This window comes from Rattus rattus, chromosome 5, assembly GCF_011064425.1.
Source record: "Rattus rattus isolate New Zealand chromosome 5, Rrattus_CSIRO_v1, whole genome shotgun sequence".
In the NCBI taxonomy this organism is placed as follows: Eukaryota; Metazoa; Chordata; class Mammalia; order Rodentia; family Muridae; genus Rattus; species Rattus rattus.
The window spans coordinates 46,054,598-46,075,774 of record NC_046158.1 but is presented as its reverse complement, the minus strand read 5'-3'; the positions used below and the strand labels follow the sequence as shown (position 1 = coordinate 46,075,774).

At 38.9% G+C, this 21,177-nt stretch overlaps 1 protein-coding gene across 1 annotated transcript in view; it reads right to left on the bottom strand.

The window, feature by feature from the left end:
* Positions 1–21,177, bottom strand: part of LOC116900828 (ankyrin repeat domain-containing protein 26-like) — a 134,572-nt gene that overhangs the window by 15,406 nt on the left and 97,989 nt on the right. The window contains 9 exon segments of the mRNA XM_032902532.1: positions 3,096–3,315; positions 5,167–5,381; positions 8,241–8,367; positions 11,340–11,406; positions 11,409–11,448; positions 12,360–12,579; positions 13,277–13,461; positions 14,814–14,931; positions 15,342–15,412. Coding sequence (XP_032758423.1) covers positions 3,096–3,315; positions 5,167–5,381; positions 8,241–8,367; positions 11,340–11,406; positions 11,409–11,448; positions 12,360–12,579; positions 13,277–13,461; positions 14,814–14,931; positions 15,342–15,412 — 1,263 coding nt within the window.

Sequence of the window (21,177 nt, the reverse complement as noted above, 5' to 3'; positions counted from 1 at the left end):
TTTTGTACTCACTTTAGCTGTTCAGGGGGTGGAGAATTTCTCCTCTCTAACCTTTCTGGATAGGAATCTTCGTGTGGTTTTGGTTTAACGTTATATGAAGTTTGACAGGCCATTTCTTCTGGCCATTCAGGTTGCAGATTTGTGAATGACAATTCCTGTGGACTTTTGAATGAAGTATTTTGGGTTTTAAGTACGTCATGGAAAGTTTCTCCATTTCCCGCTTTCATCTGAAAGAAATTCGAAAGTATTTCTAAAGTTTGTGATAATTACAGATGTTATTTATTTAAGTCCTCCAGTTTTGAATCAAAGATTTTAAAAGCTTAAGTGTGTGAGAAATGTAGTCTTAAAACATGTATCAATAGTATCGTGTGTAATTTTCTGAATTGTAAAGAGCGTGGACCAGGCTTATGTGTGTCTTTGTGTTTGTATGTGGTGTGGAGGGTAACAGTAGGTTCTGGTTATTAGAAGTAATTCCTCCATAACTGAGTTACGTACTTGGCCCCAAACCATTCTCACGTCAGTGCCTGTGAAATTAGATATTTTGAAAAAGTCACAGGATGAATGAAAAGTATTAATAGTGAATACTTTTCATTAAAATAGTTTTCAGAGTATGTTATACTATAGACTTAGAATATGAAATTACAAGTGCTTCAGAAAGGCTCCTGCCAGTCATCTGGTGGCTGTTAAAGCAATGATCTAAGGAGATCAAGGTCACAGAAAAGCTGTCACAAAACCCGAGGGGTGTGTGATTGTTGTTACACAGCAGCTACTAGACAGCCAGCAGAGGGAGGATTGAGAAGAATCTACTCTGGAAAGCACTATTAACTGAGCTGGAATCAAAATGAACTGAAGCATTTCCTTAGGGAGTGAGCTAACCAAGTCACCACAGATGTGACCTGCCCTCTCTGTGAACAAGCCACACAGCCCTTAAAGTGAACAAGGGAGTGTCGTTGAATTTGTAAGTTATAGTTTGCTTCATCCATAAGAACTTATTGTTTGATATGGTTGAGTGCAAATGGGCATTATTTTCAAGTGTGAGAAATTTAAATGTAAATTTTGACCAGAGGATATTATGTAATAGTGGTTTGAAAACCTGTCATTCTCTAATATTTGTACTGGCTGGTTTTGTGTGTCTACTTGACACAAACTAGAGTCATCAGAGAGGAAGGAGCTTCAGTTGAGGAAATGCCTCCATGAGACCCAGCTGTAGAGCATTTTCTCAATTAGCAATCAATCGGGGAAGGCTCAGTCCATGGTGAGTGGAGCCATCCCTACACTGGTGGTCCTGAGTTCTAGAAGAAAGCAGGCCAAGCAAGCCATGAGGAACAATTCAACAAGTAACAATCCTCCATGGCCTCTGTATCAGTTCCTGTCTACAAGTTCCTGCCCTGTTTGAGTTCCTGTCCTGACTTCCTTTGGTGGTGAATAGCATAGAATCATGAGACTGGATAAGAAGTATAAGCAGAATAAACACTTCCTTAACCTACAAAGAAAGCATAGGTGTTCCCACATGGGTGTTCTACCACCCTACTACAAATCGGATTTCTCAGCATCCAATAGCTACTATCAGAGCAAGCATGCATGCTAGGAAATAACACTACATGGGCTTCCAGCTTCGCATTCTAACGCTTCTCAACCAAATGTCAGTGGAGAAGACAGAATCTGACCTTTTCAAGATTTTTCTCAAACTGGAGGTTATAAAACAAAATGAATATGGTTTAATTCACTAAATTTTGGGTAATTGAAATAAATTGGCAAACGTTGGATCTGAAGAGATGATCCAGAGGAGGACTTTACAGAATTTGGTCTCTTTGAAAGAAGCCCAAAGTAAGTAAGAGTAACTTATTAATGACAATGATAGTGAGAAGGGACATAAAAATACCAGTCACCAGGACTCCCAAGTAGGAAGATTTCTTGTCAGTTTTCATAAATAAGACTCTAAACAAAGAAAATATTAAAAATACTACATTCCCATTAATAAATATACCAACTGTTATTTGTCACAATTAAATTGGAAAACAATATAAAGAACTATTAATTAAAAAATGAATTGGAGTTCTGAAAGAATCCATATTTTAATCATATACTTTGTTCACAAGATTCCTCTTGGAATTTCAGAGGATGTAGGAATCTATACTTCTGAAACTGGATAGGAGAAACAGAATCCATATTTTCATGTTATTTGTGATTTGAAGACTTTTTATATAGCTTTCTCCTCTGAGTCATCATCCTTTCAAGGAAAAACAAGGAAAAAACCCAAAGATTCTTTCATTCTGACAATTGAAATATTTGATTAACAAAATTACTTTTGGTTGGTGGTCAGAACACAAGCCCTTAACCCAGCACTCAGGAGGCAGAGGCAGGTGGATCTCTGAGTTCAAGGCTAGCCTGGTCTACAGAGTGAGTTCCAGAACAGCCAAGGCTACACAGCAAAATCGTGTCTCAAATCAAGAGGGAGAGAGGGAGAGGGAGAGAGAGAGAGAGAGAGAGAGAGAGAGAGAGAGAGAGAGAGAGAGAGAGAGAGAGAGAGAATTACTTTTATTATAAGATTATGCAGCAAAAATCACACTGAAAAAATTGAAATCAATATGTGATAAATAAGACAGCCATTAAGGACATTTTTCTTCAAGTATACAGATTTCTTAAAAAGTATTCACAGGAAAAAATAGTCTCAGATTTCTTTAACTGTAGGCATACACATGAGATACTCAATATGATGTCAAACTTGGGATGCTGGGGGAATATATTGAGTCTACTATGAGCCTGAGCCCTAACAACATCACTTAAAAATCTGATCCAATATCCAACACAGTTTACCTGTAATGACATAGACATGGTAATTTTCTAAGATTTAATTTCCATATGCCTATAAAGACATGCACCAGAATAAATATAAATAACTTATGACTCAAGTGACTATTTGTTGTAAATGCAGTCTCAAAGGATTTTTTTAAAATGTATACAATTGGTTTCTTTATTAACACAAAATTGTGAGATTAGTTTCAGATGAATCAATTAATCAACTTACTATGCCACCCAATTAAAAACGCAATTATATATGACACCTGAAACCAAAGAAAAAGAGCATAACTCACCCTGTTTAGGTAGCTCAATGAGCTCTCAAAGGGCTGTGACCTCGAGCTTGTCATCAAGGGTTCCCTTTGCAGGAAATCTCTACTGTATCCCAAACTGTTGTAGAGTTGTCCAGATTCAAACCCTGGGGCAGAGCTCATCACGCACATATTCAGTGCAGAACTATAAGCCTCCACTTTATTAAATTTCCTCCTCATGGACCTATCTTGTCTGTGCTTAGACCTGTGAAGATCCCCAAAGGCAAACATAAGTTTTATTGTTATCAAGGAACCAGCCTCAGCTTGGAGAGGGGTTTTGAGGAAAGGGTGTCTAGGAGCTGAGAAAGACTTATTCAAGGTCAATCATGAGTTACAAGCTAGATAGCCTATGTCTGCTAGTGACAGCTTTCCAGGTAACTCTCTCCTGAGACAGCTCTCTCTTGCAATTCCAGAAACTCTCTGAATAGCTCCTGTCTTGCAGATCAAAATCCCAGTCTTTTATTTATATATAATTCAGCCACTACCCCAGGTTCCCTTTTGACTATCCCATAAATCAGCAACCCATGACCCCAGCACCCTGATTCTTACAAGAAGACAACAAACACATTTTTTTGTTAATGTTTCAGATAGATTCAGAGATTTGCCTGGTTTTGTAAGCACAAGCAATAAGCTAGTTGAGTGGGATCTTGCCCTGAGATTACCATTTCTACCATGCCTGGGTCTAATCTAGTTCTGTCCCAGGCTGACCTTGAAATCAGGAATCTGCCTGCCTTTGTATCTGCCTGCCTTTGTAATTTCCTGACAAGCTGGTTCACAGTGCAAGTGCCTCTGTTATTTTAGGTCTGTGAAGCAACTTATACAGTTCATATTGCAACCTTATATTTTGCATAGTGAAGAAATTATATATTTTTGAACTCAAGTTTTCAGATTTCTTTTCCATAGCTCTAGGGCTATCCTGAAGGTCCTAATGTTTACTATTTTGCTGAGACATTAGCCACACCCTCACTTCCTGGACTTGTGCTGTCACCTATTATCATGAAGTCATTAACATTGGCAGAGGGGATATTCCCCGATAACCTTAGCAGGGAGAATATTTCAGGAAGGAGGACCAGAAAGGATATATATCCCTCAAGCCCAGCAACTATCAACACTTGTGGAGGCCCCTGTTCTGCTGGCTCTGTTTCAGGGGCAGGAAACTGTGTTACACAATTCCTTCCACATGTCCAAGCAGGACTCAGTGTATTTTCCCATGAAAGACTTCTAACAGTGGCAAAAGAGCAAATACATTTTCCGCCAAACAACATCTGAACATTGAACTGGAAATAATTATGTTTTTGGATTGCAAACTAAAAAGAGATGCAATGCAGGAGGCAGGAAAATGACTGTCACACTTGTGTACCTCAGAAGGTTAAATGCTACCTGCTAAAATGGCCCTTGTATCTGCCAAGAAGCAGTGTGAAGTAACTTCCTTGATTACAGTGGCAATTTAAACAAACAAAACTTTTTAGACAGCTCATCCCATGCTTACCAAGTCATCAGGGATGGGAGCACACCATTTTGTCTCTGTACATCCTTCCTGCTGGACAAGGACCTGTTTTATTTACTCTTAAATCATGCTTTTCTTCACCATTGTGCTAACCTTTGCCTACATTGCAATCCTGCCTTCACACAGCACAGAACAACTAAAGAGGACCACCCCTACAAACCCTCTAGTGGAAACACCAAGTAATACAGTTGAGAGTCCATTGGCAATGGAATGTGTTAGAATGTGGCCACCTGTGTAGCATTTGTACTATATATTTTGGAGCTTATGTTATCATACTCAAATAACAGTTGAACTTTTAATTCATGGATATTCTGATCTGCAGAGTATAACTAAACATAATGTACATTATTGAAGATATTGTGAGGGAAGGCACCACACAACTCAAACCTGGAAAATGATAGCAACTATTCTTGAGTGAGTGTATTAAAGGAAAGTTCACTCAGTCAGATTGCTTTCCAGAATTATATTCTCTAGTTTGATTTCTCACAATGGAATCTCATCAATGACTTTCACTAACAATCATTTTTCAGAGACAAATTGCTAACTCGCCTTCGTCGTCCTTGAGATGATGAATTCGTCATTGCTACCCATTCTAGACAGGGATCCTTACACTGTTTTGGTTCTGCTTTATATAAGTCCAGATGAGTTGTTCCGTCTGAGTGTTCAGATTCCAGATTTGTACACCTGAATTCCCACGGGCTTATGAACAAGCCATTGTGGTTCCCTAGTACAGTATCGAAAGTTTCCTGGTCTTCTCTTGTTATCTGAAAGAAATTGAAAAGATATATTTTCTTTTAATTGTGCTAACAGTAAATGATATGTGTTTGATTCTTCTAGCTATGGGCAGTAACTCTGAATGTTTAGTTTTTTTGTTTTTTTTTTTCTATTTTTTGGAGCTGGGGACCGAACCCAGGGCCTTGCGTTTGCTAGGCAAGCGCTCTACCACTGAGCTAAATCCCCAACCCAACTCTGAATGTTTAAATACGTGTGTGTTTATGTACGTGTATTTGTGTTTGTGTGCAGAATTGTCAAAGTAAGTCTGATGCACTGGAGATAAAATTTCTAGTGCTCTATCTACTCAGCCCCAAACCGTTCTCATGTCAGTGCCCATGGAATTAGATATTTTGAAAAAGTCACAGGATGAATGAAAAGTATTAATAGTGAATACTTTTCATTAAAATAGTTTTCAGAGTATGTTATACTATGGACTTTGAATATAAAATTACAAGTGCTTCAAAAAGGCTCCTGCCAGTCATCTGGTGGCTGTTAAAGCAATGATCTAAGGAGATCAAGGCCACAGCAAAGCTGTCACAAAACCCAAGGGGTGTGTGATTGTTGTTACACAGCAGCTACTAGACAGCCAGCAGAGGGACTGAGAAGAATCTACTCTGGAAGGCACTGTTAACTGAGCTGGGATCAAAATGAACTGAAGCATTTCCTTAGGGAGTGAGCTGCTCCCATTCTAACCAACTCACCACAGGTGTGAGCGCCCTCTCTGTCTTCCACACAGCCTCAGAGTGAGCAAGAAAATGTCTTTAAATTTGTACGTTATAGTTTGCTTCATCCACAATAATTATTTGTTAAGGTTGTGTGTAAATGAGACTTATTTCAAATGATGAGCTAAATACCTTTTTAGGACATAATATAACCATAATTTGAGAACCTATTATTCTGTAGTATTCACTCCACAAATGTTGTCATATGGAAAAATCACAAACTTGCTTCTAATAAACAGAATGTGGTAAGATTCAAGCCCTGTGACGTCTAACAGTTGACGTCTAGAGTACTTTGCATCGATGTCATTACTGTGTTGTGACAGCATCAGACAACCAGGAAAGACTAGGTGTTTCTACATGAGTGCTCTGCCACCCGACTGCAAATGAAACCACCGTCAGCACCTAATACCAATATCCAAAGCAAGCAGGTACATTAGGGGACAATACTCCAGCCTTCTACCTTCGCAATCTATTCCAACTGAATGCCATGTGGAAAGAAATGATCTGTCTTTGTCAAGATTTTCCCAATCTGTAGATTTTAGAATGAAGTGAATGTTGTTTAGTGCATTAAACTTTGGAGAATTGAACAATAAATTGTCAAATGATAAATATGAAATTACCCAGTGTAGAGTTTCACACAACTTAGTCTTCTTTGAAGAATGTGATACTATTGAGGAAAGAAGTTTCATATCACGTCCTTTCAGTTCAGATTCTTACAATTCTGTAAATGTTTTTATTTTTATTTTTTTTAAAAAAATTAGGAACTATAGAATAATGGGAAACAGGGATACATAAAATTTCAAGTATAGTTGGTAAATTACATTACTTGGAGATAGTCATCTACCACCTCTGATATTACACTCTAGAAAGAGTCCAGTATTCAGCAATGATTCCTAACCCTTTGGAGGAAGAAGTTCAGTGTACATGTTCTATTTAGGGCCAACTTTATTATTATTGTTGTTGTTGTTAAATACTATTATCAGTGTGGAATGTGACTAAAAATCATAATCACTGAATTTTATTTGGAACTGGCAAAATAACAGATATGGGAATTCTACAAATGACCAGATTTCATTTTACTATTTACTATTTCACATTTACATATGCTAATTTTCTCAATTAAATCATCCTCTCAAGTTAACCTCATATTTGTGATATGGAAACAGTCATGCAACTTTTTAAAGTGGGAATATCTGGTTTTGTTGGAGACTTAGTTGTATCATGTGATGTTTCCCTGGAAGCTGTCTTATGAAAGGATGTTTCTCTGAAGCAAGAGGATTTTTTTGTTGTTGAGAACAGATATGTGGTGTTTTTCTGGAAGCTTTCTGGTAAAAGCACACGTGATACTTCACTAGAACAGATGCTTGAGAGGACATATGATGTTTAGAATAAATATGTAACTCAACAGACAGTGGATGACACTGTGGCATGGTTCGCCTTATAACTCCTTGCTGGTCTTTGTTGGGTTTCACCGATGCTGACCTTTCCGGATGGCATTCTTGCATTGGTTCACCTTGCTTTTTTCACTGATCTTTGCTTATTGTAACTTCATAGAGAGAAATGTACCAAAGAACCTCTGGTAGTATTCTGGCTGTTTCTTGCTGCTTCTGCAGACTCCTGCCCAGCAGGCAGAGCCTTGTGGTTTCTTCTGGATCTAGCCACTGCTACTGATTTGTGTTTGGTGTTGGCTCAGTAGCCGGGACCTCTGGTGCTAATTTATGTTTGATGTTTTGCTAATGAACTGGAATTCTGACAAGGAAGATTAGAATCACACCAAAGAATTATTTCTAAACAGATCTACATTTCCTATTAACCTTTCTTTTCCCTTACCTCTGGTGAGTGGTGGGCTAAAAGAGAGATTGAAGAATCATTATTAAAGTAGGTTTTGAAAAACCTAATCCTACAATGTTTCTTGCTTGGTTTTGAGATATCAACTCTGTTTTGAGATAAAAGAGAATCAATTACTTGTTCTTTTTATAGAACTTCTATAGTTTTATAGAAAACTAACAACGTTTTCATTAATATCAACTTGGTAGTATTTTTAAAACATTTTACTTATTGTTAAAGCACTGAGGGATTTATTTATCAAACTGACTCTTTTGGGTCCCCTAACTCATAGAAAAGTACCTTACGTTGTGGTTCATCAGTTGGAATATTCACTTCAAATTGCCTTGCATTTGAAAGTTCAGAGAAACTATGATCTCCATTTTCATACACAGTTGATGTTTTTGGTGGTTTAAAACAGTTTTTACTACTACAAGAATGTAAAGATTGAATTAATGACTTCTCTAGAGTAAACATAAAGCATATGTTATGTGCAAACACAAAAATCAGTAAATAATGATTCTTACTTGTTCAAACTAACTTTATTGGAAGGCATTTAAAAATTATAACTTCAAGTAAATAATATGAAGGAATTTCTTAAGACACACAGCATGTAAATAGCTCACATTGGTGCCTAATGATGAGTCATCAGATATGGAACTTTTTGTGTAAGTCTCATGAACTGAATTCAGTCCCCAGAATCCCCAAAAAGGAAAGATGAAAATTAACATTATGGCATTGTTTTCCTACCACGAACACATACACACATATCCCCATGAATAATACAAATCCTTTTATTCACATTATCTATCATTATCTATGTATCTATCTATGTATCTATGTATCTATCATCTATTTGCCATCTATATATATATCCCTATATCTCTCTCTTTATATGTATCTATATCTACATTTATCTATCTTTATCTCTATTTATCTATATCTATCTTATCTATATATCTATCTGTTATCAGCTTTCCTTCTCTGCTCATTTATATCCAAGGAATCAACCAGGTCTTCATGGAAACATTGGAAAATACCAAACATGAGATGAGTCAGATCTTATTTCCATTCTTTATTCACTAAACAATATAGTACCATGAATTCTGCTTAAAACTTGAATTATAATGGAACTATGGTTGCTCTCCACTGACTGACAGCAAGATCCAAGTGCCTAACTCATTGAACTTGGAGAGATTGAGCTGGTGCCCGTACAGAACTTCACCCCTGTGTTCTAGAATATTTGGTATGGGAAGGAACTTTGCAGGCTATCAAAAGAGAAACAAACACCAACCCAGTCATATAACCATTGATCTGCAATGCTGCCCTACCTGCCAAGTATACTAGGGCAATAGTGGCATAGAGCTTGTAGAAATAACTGACCAATAAAATTGACTTAAGGTCAACTCCATAGGATGAAACCTATATCCAACACTACTTGGGTGACCAAGACCCAGAAACTAGAGAGCTCAGAGACCTAGGGTGAAACCAAATCTATTGTTCTTTTAAAAAATAGGAATGAAATAATTCTTAGTGGTATTCTGTTATACTCATAGATCAGTGCCTCATTCAGCCACCATCAGAGATGCTGCCTCCTGCAACAGATAGGAACAGATTTAGAGACCCACAGCCAGACAGCACACAGAGGAGTGGGGAGAGAGAGTGGGAGGGACAGGGGAAGGGAGGGAGAGAAAGAGGAAAAAGAAAACTAGCCTACAGATGATAAAGTTATTGGTAAGCATGGCTATGTGATATGTAAGTAGTATTGTTTGTATAAGGGATTTGAATATACATAGTGTTGCAGTTTGGAAAGTGATATATGTCTGTAGACTTGAGAGTAAAGACTTGGTCTCTATCTGGTGCTTCTGATTAAAGCACTGTAGTCCTTGTAGACATGGGAATTGGCTTGAAAAGCAGGCTCTTATGGAAAGTGTGACTGGCTTATATGCTGATGCCTCTTCTGACTCTGCTTCTTGGATTATGGAGAAGTGAACGACATGGGCAGGCAAGCTAATGCTGCAATGGAAGGTTCTACCCTCCGCCATGCCTTCTCCACCAAGATCGTCACCATTGTTTCAAATCATGTTGTAGAATAAAATCTTCCTCCCTTAAGTTGTTTTTAACATGTATTTGATTGGAGACATGATAAAAAGCAAAGTACATGGCTATGGGTTTCTGTCAAGTTTCCTTAAATCCATGCCCTCCTGATGCCAAGGGCTGAGTAGAGTGTATGTATGTGGGACTCATTCCACACCCACAACAGTTGCTTTCTTCCAGGTAAAGTACCCTTTTAAAACCAAGTAAAAATATCATAGGAAGTTTAGTATTTGTACACTAAGGAGAGCTATAAGGCCTTTAGAACTTGAATTTAGTCATCACTTCAAGATGAAGCCAGCAATGGTGAGAAGAAGATCTGCATTTATTTCCCCAAATGAATGTTTCATAGAACGATCATAACTTTCCATAACTTAGGCAAGTTAACGTCTCTTGGATGTCCCATAACAGCTGCATGCTTCCTTGGTTCCCCACCTAGTCAAACCAAATACTACTGTCCTTTTAAAAAAAGAAAATAGTGATAAAATGACCCTTCATGGTATACTGCTGTACTCAGAGGCCAGTGCCTTATTCAGCCACCATCTGAGAAGGAGATTGGAGAAGACATTTGGGCTGCTTCTGTTTTCCTTTGAAGAGCTCTGAACAGTTCCCCACACTTCCTTCAAGGGCAGCCAAATGCTGCATCAGATCACCAGGGAAGTCTACACTCAGGGTGATTCTCTGACTTCACCAGGTTTTGTTCAGACAAAGCAAAAGAAGCACAGATGACTATTTCTTCAAAACAATCATCCTTCACTTCATTTAGGAGAAAGATCCAGTACACAGGAAAAAGGCCTTAGCTTACACACCCCAAGCAAATGAATGACTACAAACATACATAGACAAGCAGACGGGGACACCCAGACAGCCATGTGTGTATTAGGCGCATATGGAAGACAGCTAAAGGGTGGAATGTATGTGATTGGTTTGTGTTCTATCTGACAAACAGAGCAAGAGGATATAAGCAGATTCGAGAGACTTTCGATGTGGTTAAAAGACAGCACTGGAGAGATATTTTATATTGAAGTGTTGCCTGAAGGAAAAGAAGTAAACACTTTGAGAACAAAACCGTAGGGCTGATGAAGAGTGAAACACTTGACTGTTACTGTTTCAACATCATTGAAGAGCAATGTGGCCTCGCACAACTTGTTTAAGGTTTTTGTTTAGAACTTTTGAGATACATTTTAAGCTACTAGAATTCAGGTAAGAAAATATAAATACAAAATGGATTCTTACTTTGCTTTTCATACAAGTACAGCGAAAACTAAGAATGAATGGGTAAACAGATATGAAATACTAAAGTCTTACGGAGTTTTCTCTTTAGCCGATTCCAGACATTTCCTTTTTTGATGCAGCTCGGGCTGTGGAGACAGAACTTGGTGAGTGCTTTATTGAAATCTTTATTGTCATCCACAAGCTTTGAAAAGGTGGGAAGTTAGCTTTTAAAAATACAGAACTTGCTCTGTCTGGGACCTACCTATTTCTCTCAGGTTTAGGGATCTAGGTGATTCTCTAAATGTTGCAAATTGCATGCTGGTAACCAAGCACACAACTGTAAGTAGAGGACTTTTCCTAAAACAACTCAGAATGATTCACATTTTCATCCTTTAAAATATTTTTTTAAAAAAAGATTTACTTATTTTATGTATGAGTACACTGTCACTGTCTTTCAGACACACCAGAAGAGGACATTAGATTCCATTACAGATGGTGGTGAGCCACCATGTGGTTGCTGTGATTTGAACTCAGGACCTGTGGGAGTGCCGTCGGTGCTCTTAACCACTGAGCCATCTCTCCACCCCCTCCCCTATTTTCATCCTTTTATATTGATGAAATTTATTACACAACCAAAACAGGTTTCTTTTTAACTTATGCCTGTTAATGGTTTTTCTGGTTGTGGCTACATTTCATACTCCTCCTAGAAACATTTCACTTTTGGGAAATGCCTGCTCCTGACTCGTTTTACGTGCATTTGGCTCTAAATGAAAGGACCATCACTCGCAGCATGCATTCACACCTGGAGTTGGCCTTTTCCTTACTCTAGAAAGGGCCAGGGGTAGGGCGCTGCAGAGAAGAGTATCTTTGGCCAAGCCTGCCCAACCCAGTCCTAAGCCCTAGGGAATGTGTTTGAAAGAGATAAGGGACTTCCCCAAGTTGTCCTCTGCCATCCACATGCTTGCTGTATCCCCGCCCCCTGCCTCCTCAAAAACGTAAATAATTAAGAATGAAAAATTTAAAATCTTTCAAAAACGAAACAGTTCAGGAGTTTTCACACCAAAAGCTCAGCTTGTATTACCCAGAGTAGGGAAAATTAATAATACAACTAACCGCATCCAGGTGAGCAGTTACGGCCTGATTTGAAGGCTGCGGGCCTGCAGTGGGAATCAGCGTGTTCTCTTGGGTAAAGAGGCGTGCCAGTTCCCTGTGAAAATTTGCCATGCGGGGGCCCTCGGCCGCAATCGCGGAGCTCAGCATGCTGAGTAATGCTGTGTTGTGCTGATTCAGCAAGACGAACTGGGTCTTGACCTCCTTCAGCTTAGCTTCAGTCCTGTGAAGAGTGGGAAAGCTAGTAATATCTCACCCCGCCCCCATCCAACTCATTAGACACAGAACTTGGTTTATTTGTCTCCCATAAAGCATCGCGCACGGAAGAAAGAATTATTTGGAAGCACCGTGCGGAATACCCTCTATTTCATGCCGTGTTAATATTTTCTTATGCTGTGAGTGTGACTTTGCGAAGAAAAGAAATGGTTAAAGGAACTGCTTGTGTCTAGGTTTTCTCTAGTGGAAATGCTCACAGTCAGAGTCAGGGCAGATTGACCAGCAGGATGTGCTACCCAGGGGAGCCATGCTGGCTGTTCTTGACAGTATGACTTTCTGGAACTGTATTCTAGAAAATATTCAGTTGTTCAATCTTTATATTTCGGGGAGCATAGACAAGTATGCTTGTAGCAGTATAGGTATATTAGTAAAATATAATCAACAAACTTATTGAAAGAAACTAAGAAACCAAGATAAATAAATGACTACTAAGAGCAAACACACTAGTATAGACATCAATAAAGGGGAGATGTCACTTTGGATTTTCCTCCTGAAGCTCAGTTCGTTTGTCATTGGTGTTTTCCAAGATTATATTTTTCTAATTAGCATTTATGTCCATGATATTATTTTGTTAAAATGCACTTTTGCGACAGATGACTAAGGAGCTGAATTAATATGTTATGTGTCTCTTGGGCTTTACTCACTCCATCAGTTTATGTGACTGAAAAATTTTGATATACTTTTCCAGCACCATATCATCCTCACGTGCTTGGGCCTTCATTTCAGAGAATGCCCTTTCCAAATGTTGAATTCTGAGTTCCAGCTGGTTCATCACTGAAGTAGTATACATTTCTCTGTTAGCATTGAGGAACTCTTGTCCTGCTTGTGTCTGAAAAAAAAATTTCAAAGTTTTACGAAGATATACTATTAAATAGTCATAATATAAATTGTGCGTTGTGTTTCTGTAGTTCTAGCCTATGATTTGGCCGGAAGTTTAAATGTATGGAAAATGGTGAACTGTGAAGCATTTACCATCCTTCTTTACTGTATTTAATCTAAATTATGAAAATAAGATCCATTATTGTGTGTGCACATGCGTGGATTTCAGTTGCTAAGTCTGAAAGAGAATTGAATATTTACTAATTAATATATATTCACATATTTTCTTTTCTGTCATAAGTGAATAAAACAGGACGTTGAAATAATTTTCAGAATAGTCAGGGTTAAACCCACAAGGCCGAGGAACTTGAACACAACTCCTCTTTCTTTTCTTACACTTGGTTATATGGGGAAAAGCGGCAAGTCAAGCCTCAATGCTTTTTCATATCATACATCTTGCCTGTAAGACTTGCAAGTGCCCGTGACTGTATTCAAATTAATGGAACTTCCGCAGCCACAAGAATGCTCAGTCAACAAAGGCCATACCTCATCTGAGAGGAGACTGCAGGAACCTGGCTAGCACTCGTAAGGAAACCAATTCATGGATGCTGCACGGAATCCTCTGACCTTTTTCATTAAGCTAGGTACCTTCCATTAGACATTTATGAACTAGCATCCAAGAGTTATATAAACCAATCCTTGACAAGGTTGGACTCTGAGGTCCTTGAAAACTAATGAACAAAGTGAACAAACAAAAATGTGCTCTGAATCTGTAACACCAGGAATTCTGTTTTCTACTATAGCCCTACTCGACATAGCAGCTACACCTCCATTTCAACAGCTATTAATTCCTCTTTTAAGATTCTGAGAGAAAAGATACATTTCTTTGGAAACAGTGCTGAATGGTGATCACTACCATTAAGTCTCTACAGCTGTTATAATTAATTCTCTAGACTCGCTGACAATTCAGATCCCATGAGGAATTGAGAAATGCACAGAGCATTAAAATTCCTTGGAAGATTAAGAGCTCTGCATAGCAATGTCCAGTCCATTTTTGTCAGCATGGGAAAAATGTAAAACTCAAAGTGTTTATCATTAAACGAAGAGAGTGAAACACAGCATATTTTAAAACTTTGGTTGAAAACAAAAGTAGTTTTCCCATTAGTATATTACTCCCAACATAGGTAATTATATGGGTTTGACCAACTTCTTTATAACCAAGAGGACTGGCAGTAGTGGTGGTAATATAAACATCTTTATCCACAAGAATTCTATTGGTGCCTACAATATTCCTACATCCAATGACTAGAGAAAGAGAATCTCCACTCCAGTGTGGTAGAAATGAATAAAAGGCTGACTTACCAGATTGCCAGTTCCTACCAATGTTTTATCCTCACTTGGTGGTTTTCTCTCAAGCTGTTCTATTGTCTCTGTTTGCTTTTTGATGGTTTCTACTAACTTGGAAACTTCATGTTCAATCCTAAAAGGTAGGGATAATTCAATAATTACTCTGAGCTTAACTATCAAATTAGAAAAAATTAAGAAACAATTGACTCCGAATCTGATTGTATGTGTTTCTGATGAAATATTTGGAAAGTAGGTGATTTGGTAAATGCATCTTATTTGCATCTGGGTTTGGTGAAGACCGGAGTGTCAGCAATTAGACATTAGTTCTTTCTCAGTTTTGTTGGAGATTGAACCCCAGGGTGCAATTCACATCTTCTACTTCCGAGCTGCTTCCAAAATCCTAACTACACATTGCAAATAATTCACGGGAGGTTTTTGTAGCCCCTAAACAGACACATGTATTATAAAGGCCGTGTTTCCAGTAGTGCACGGCTTGTTTGTATTACAGCTAGTCAAGCACATGTGTAGTACTTTACATCGTACTTTTGCAGGTGTTCCTTCGTCTTGCTGTCGCCGTGTTCGGCCTCTGTCTCTGGACGCTGTGCTTCTTTCAACTAACAGAAAGAGAGAGACAGGACATATTAATCCGCTCATCGACCGAAATCTGACAGGAAGACAGGGGTCACGATCGCACCGGACCATTCATGCTACATCTACGTTCTTCCTCAGTGTTGAATGAATTGGTGTTGGACAGGGACCTTCTGGCTCACAAAGTCTCTCAAGGGAAAGCTTGTTTGACCCTCATCTTTATCTTGGTTTTCAATTTGAAATCCTTTTTTTCTTTTCTTGAGAGTATCTCACTATGTAGTCCAAGCTGACCTTAAACTCACTGTTCTCCTCGTGTCCATGCCCCACACACTGAGGTCAAGCTGTATATCTCATCACACTTGATGCTAGAAATAAAAACTTTTAGAAATTCAGATAGACAAAGTCGGTGTTATAGGGAAAGCTAGAAGGTGTGCTTGTGGTGAGAGTTTCTGTTTTTGTAGTCGAAGCACCCCTTCATTAACTGTAATTTGAAAATTTCACACACATGAATGACAGAGCTAGACCAGTGAAATACACTGGTCTCCCACCAGGTAACTATGATGATTTGTATGTTTGGCCCAGGGAGTGGCACTATTTGGAGGTGTGGCCTTGTTGGAGTAGGTGTGGCCTTGTTGGAGTACATATGGTCTTGTTGGAGTAGGCATGTCACTGTGGGCATGGGCTTTAAGACCTTACTCCTAGCTGCCTGTAAGCCAATCTTACACTACCAGCCTTCAGATGAAGATGTTAAACTCATGAACTCTCAGCTCTGCTCACACCATGCCTGCCTACATGCTGACATGTTCAGGATAGTGGTCTGAACCTCTGAACCTGTAAGCCAGCCCCAATTAAATGTTGTCCTTTATAAGACTTGCCTTGGTCAGGGTGTCTGTGTACATCCCAGAACTTCAGCAAGCACTCAGTGGTTCTATTCTCCCAAACTCCATTTCACTCACAGTCGCTAACAGCTCACTGTCTTTCAGTGAAGTACTCAGCAGTAGACCACTCATGCTTCAGTGGATATTCCACTCCTGCACACATGTGGGCAGCCACAGTTAGCTGAAGTGTGGTATTATTACACACTGTAACAAAGCTACAAGGGATCTGACATCCTCTTCCGGCCTCTGCAGTCACCCACATGCAAATGTGAATATACAGACACAGACAGACAGACAGACAGACAGACAGACACACATACACAAATGAGAAAAACAAATCTTTAACTGCAAAAAGCACATGATGTTTAGAGGGAGACATATTTATGGAGAGGCAGAGAGACGAGTGAGGGTAGACATAATATAATACATTGCACACATGTATAAACTCCTTGAAGATTAAATAGAACATATAATAAAAACAAACAAAAGTCATTCTGTGTAAGTAAACATGCATTTGTATCAACTTTGTTTTTTTAAATAACCTTTTAAAGTGTTAAGCAGGAATCAACAGCCAAGATTTACAATGAATAATATATGAGTAAAAATCTCAGAATTTAATTTTCAGGGGTGCGGGGATAGTGTCTGTGTACTGTGTGGAAGCACCAACTGCCAATAAAAATCTGACAGCCAATAATCTGAGGCAGGATTAGAAGGTGGGACATCCAGCAGATAGAGAAAGGGACTCTGGGAAATAGGCAGGCACAGGAAGATTGCCCATCTGGACTAGGAGGAAGTCAGATGTATGGAACAGAGGAGAGGTAACTAACCACATGGCAGACACAGAATAGTATAAACCAGTTAATAAAAATTATGAGCCAGTTGAGTAACAAACCTGGCTTATAGCTTGGGCATTTATTCATAAATAATTATAAGCCTGTGAGTCATTATTTGCGAACTGGGGTTGCAGGAGGAGAACACGTGGTTACACAGGGGACAAAATCAAACTGATAACAGTGCACTTACATGCTACAATTCAATGTTTGTGCTCCAAAATGGCCTGCATGTACAGTAGAGGCCACATGACACGGTCTGGCATAATGGTAGAGTAGATGGCTCAAGTCCGTGGAGCACAGGCTTAAACATTAGTGCAATGCTGAGACTTCCAAGCTGCCTCTTTCCCTGTCATGATTTTATCCTTAAGGACTCCCTGCACGATCTTCCTGGTTGCTGCCACCGCGGAGAGCCCGTGGGCAGCACCCCGAGAGCGAACTTGAGCCTTGGGACCACAGGTAAGACCAACTTTTCTGCTGCAAGTGACCTGCCTGGTGAACTCAAGGCACAGGTCCACAGGAACAGCTGAAGACCTGTAGAAAGGAAAAACTACACGCCCGAAAGCAGAACACTCTGTCCCCATAACTAACTGAAAGAGAGGAAAACAGGTCTACAGCACTCCTGACACACAGGCCTATAGGACAGTTTAGCCACTGTCAGAAATAGCAGAACAAAGTAACACTAGAGATAATTTGATGGCGAGAGGCAAGCGCAGGAACCCAAGCAACAGAAACCAAGACTACATGGCACCATTGGAGCCCAATTCTCCCATCAAAACAAACATGGAATATCCAAACACACCAGAAAAGCAAGATCTAGATTCAAAATCATATTTGACCATGATGCTGGAGAACTTCAAGAAAGACATGACGAACTCCCTTAGAGAACAAGTAGAAGCCTACAGAGAGGAATCGCAAAAATGCCTGAAAGAATTCCAGGAAAACATAAATAAACAAGTAGAAGCCCATAGAGAGGAGACACAAAAATCCCTGAAAGAATTCCAGGAAAATACAATCAAACAGTTGAAGGAATTAAAAATGGAAATAGAAGCAATCAAGAAAGAACACATGGAAACAACCCTGGATATAGAAAACCAAAAGAAGAGACAAGGAGCTGTAGATACAAGCTTCACCAACAGAATACAAGAGATGGAAGAGAGAATCTCAGGAGCAGAAGATTCCATAGAAATCATTGACTCAACTGTCAAAGATAATGTAAAGCGGAAAAAGCTACTGGTCCAAAACATACAGGAAATCCAGGACTCAATGAGAAGATCAAACCTAAGGATAATAGGTATAGAAGAGAGTGAAGACTCCCAGCTCAAAGGACCAGTACATATCTTCAACAAAAGCATAGAAGAAAACTTCCCCTAACCTAAAAAAGAGATACCCATAGGCATACAAAAGCCTACAGAACTCCAAATAGATTGGACCAGAAAAAACACCTCCGTCACATAATAGTCAAAACACCAAATGCAAAAATAAAGAAAAAATATTAAAAGCAGTAAGGGAAAAAGGTCAAGTAACATATAAAGGCAGACCTATCAGAATCACACCAGATTTCTTGCCAGAAACTATGAAGGCGAGAAGATCCTGGACTGATGTTATACAGACCCTAAGAGAACACAAATGCCAGCCCAGGCTACTGTATCCTGCAAAACTCTCAATTAACATAGATGGAGAAACCATGATATTCCATGACAAAACCAAATTTACACAATATCTTTCTACAAATCCAGCACTACAAAGGATAATAAATGGTAAAGCCCAACATAAGGAGGCAAGCTATACCCAAGAAGAGGCAAGAAACTAATCGTCTTGGCAACAAAACAAAGAGAAGAAAAGCACACAAACATAACACATCCAAATATAACAGGAAGCAATAATAACTATTCCTTAATATCTCTCAACATCAATGGCCTCAACTCCCCAATAAAAAGACATAGATTAACAAACTGGATACGCAACGAGGACCCTGCATTCTGCTGCCTACAGGAAACACACCTCAGAGACAAAGACAGACACTACCTCAGAGTGAAAGCCTGGAAAACAACTTTCCAAGCAAATGGTCGGAAGAAGCAAGCTGGAGTAGCCATTCTAATATCAAATAAAGTCAATTTTCAACTAAAAGTCATCAAAAAAGATAAGGAAGGACACTTTATATTCATCAAAGGAAAAATGCACCAAGATGAACTCTCAATACTAAATATCTATGCCCCAAATACAAGGGCACCTACATACATAAAAGAAACCTTACTAAAGCTCAAAACACACATTGCACCTCACACAATAATAGTAGGAGACTTGAACACCCCACTCTCATCAATGGACAGATCATGGAAACAGAAATTAAACAGAGACGTAGACAGACTAAGAGAAGTCATGAGCCAAATGGACTTAACGGATATTTATAGAACGTTCTACCCTAATGCAAAAGGATATACCTTCTTCTCAGCTCCTCATGGTACTTTCTCCAAAATTGACCATATAATTGGTCAAAAAACAGGCCTCAACAGGTACAGAAAGATAGAAATAATCCCATGCGTGCTATCGGACCACCACGGCCTAAAGCTGGTCTTCAATAACAATAAGGGAAGAATGCCCACATATACGTGGAAATTGAACAATGCTCTACTCAATGATAACCTGGTCAAGGAAGAAATAAAGAAAAGAAATTAAAAACTTTTTAGAATTTAATGAAAATGAAGGTACAACATACCCAAACTTATGGGACACAATGAAAGCTGTGCTAAGAGGAAAACTCATAGCGCTGAGTGCCTGCAGAAAGAAACAGGAAAGAGCATATGTCAGCAGCTTGACTGCACACCTAAAAGCTCTAGAACAAAAAGAAGCAAATACACCCAGGAGGAGTAGAAGGCAGGAAATAATCAAACTCAGAGCTGAAATCAACCAAGTAGAAACAAAAAGAACCATAGAAAGAATCAACAGAACCAAAAGTTGGTTCTTTGAGAAAATCAACAAGATAGATAAACCCTTAGCCAGACTAACGAGAGGACACAGAGAGTGTGTCCAAATTAACAAAATCAGAAATGAAAAGGGAGACATAACTACAGATTCAGAGGAAATTCAAAAAATCATCAGATCTTACTATAAAAGCCTAAATTCAACAAAACTTGAAAATCTGCAGGAAATGGACAATTTCCTAGACAGATACCAGGTGCCCAAGTTAAATCAGGAACAGATAAAACCAGTTAAACAACCCCATAACTCCCTAAGGAAATAGAAGTAGTCATTAAAGGTCTCCCCAACCAAAAAAGAGCCCAGGTCCAGACGGGTTTAGTGCAGAATTCTATCAGACCTTCATAGAAGACCTCATACCAATATTATCCAAACTATTCCAAAAATTGAAACAGATGGAGCACTACCGAATTCCTTCTTTGAAGCCACAATTACTCTTATACCTAAACCACACAAAGACCCAACAAAGAAAGAGAACTTCAGACCAATTTCCCTTATGAACATCGACGCAAAAATACTCAACAAAATTCTGGCAAACCGAATCCAAGAGCACATCAAAACAATCATCCACCATGATCAAGTAGGCTTCATTCCAGGCATGCAGGGATGGTTTAATATATGGAAAACCATCAACGTGATCCATTATATAAACAAACTGAAAGAACAAAACCACATGATCATTTTATTAGATGCTGAGAAAGCATTTGACAAAATTCAACACCCCTTCATGATAAAAGTCCTGGAAAGAATAGGAATCCAAGGCCCATACCTAAACATAGTAAAAGCCATATACAGCAAACCAGTGGCTAACATTAAACTAAATGGAGAGAAACTTGAAGCAATCCCACTAAAATCAGGGACTAGACAAGGCTCTCACTACTTATCCCTACTTATAGTTCTTGAAGTTCTAGCCAGAGCAATCAGACAACAAAAGGAGGTCAAGGGGATACAGATCGGAAAAGAAGAAGTCAAAATATCACTATTTGCAGATGATATGATAGTATATTTAAGTGATCCCAAAAGTTCCACCAGAGAACTACTAAAGCTGATAAACAACTTCAGCAAAGTGGCTGGGTATAAAATTAACTCAAATAAATCAGTAGC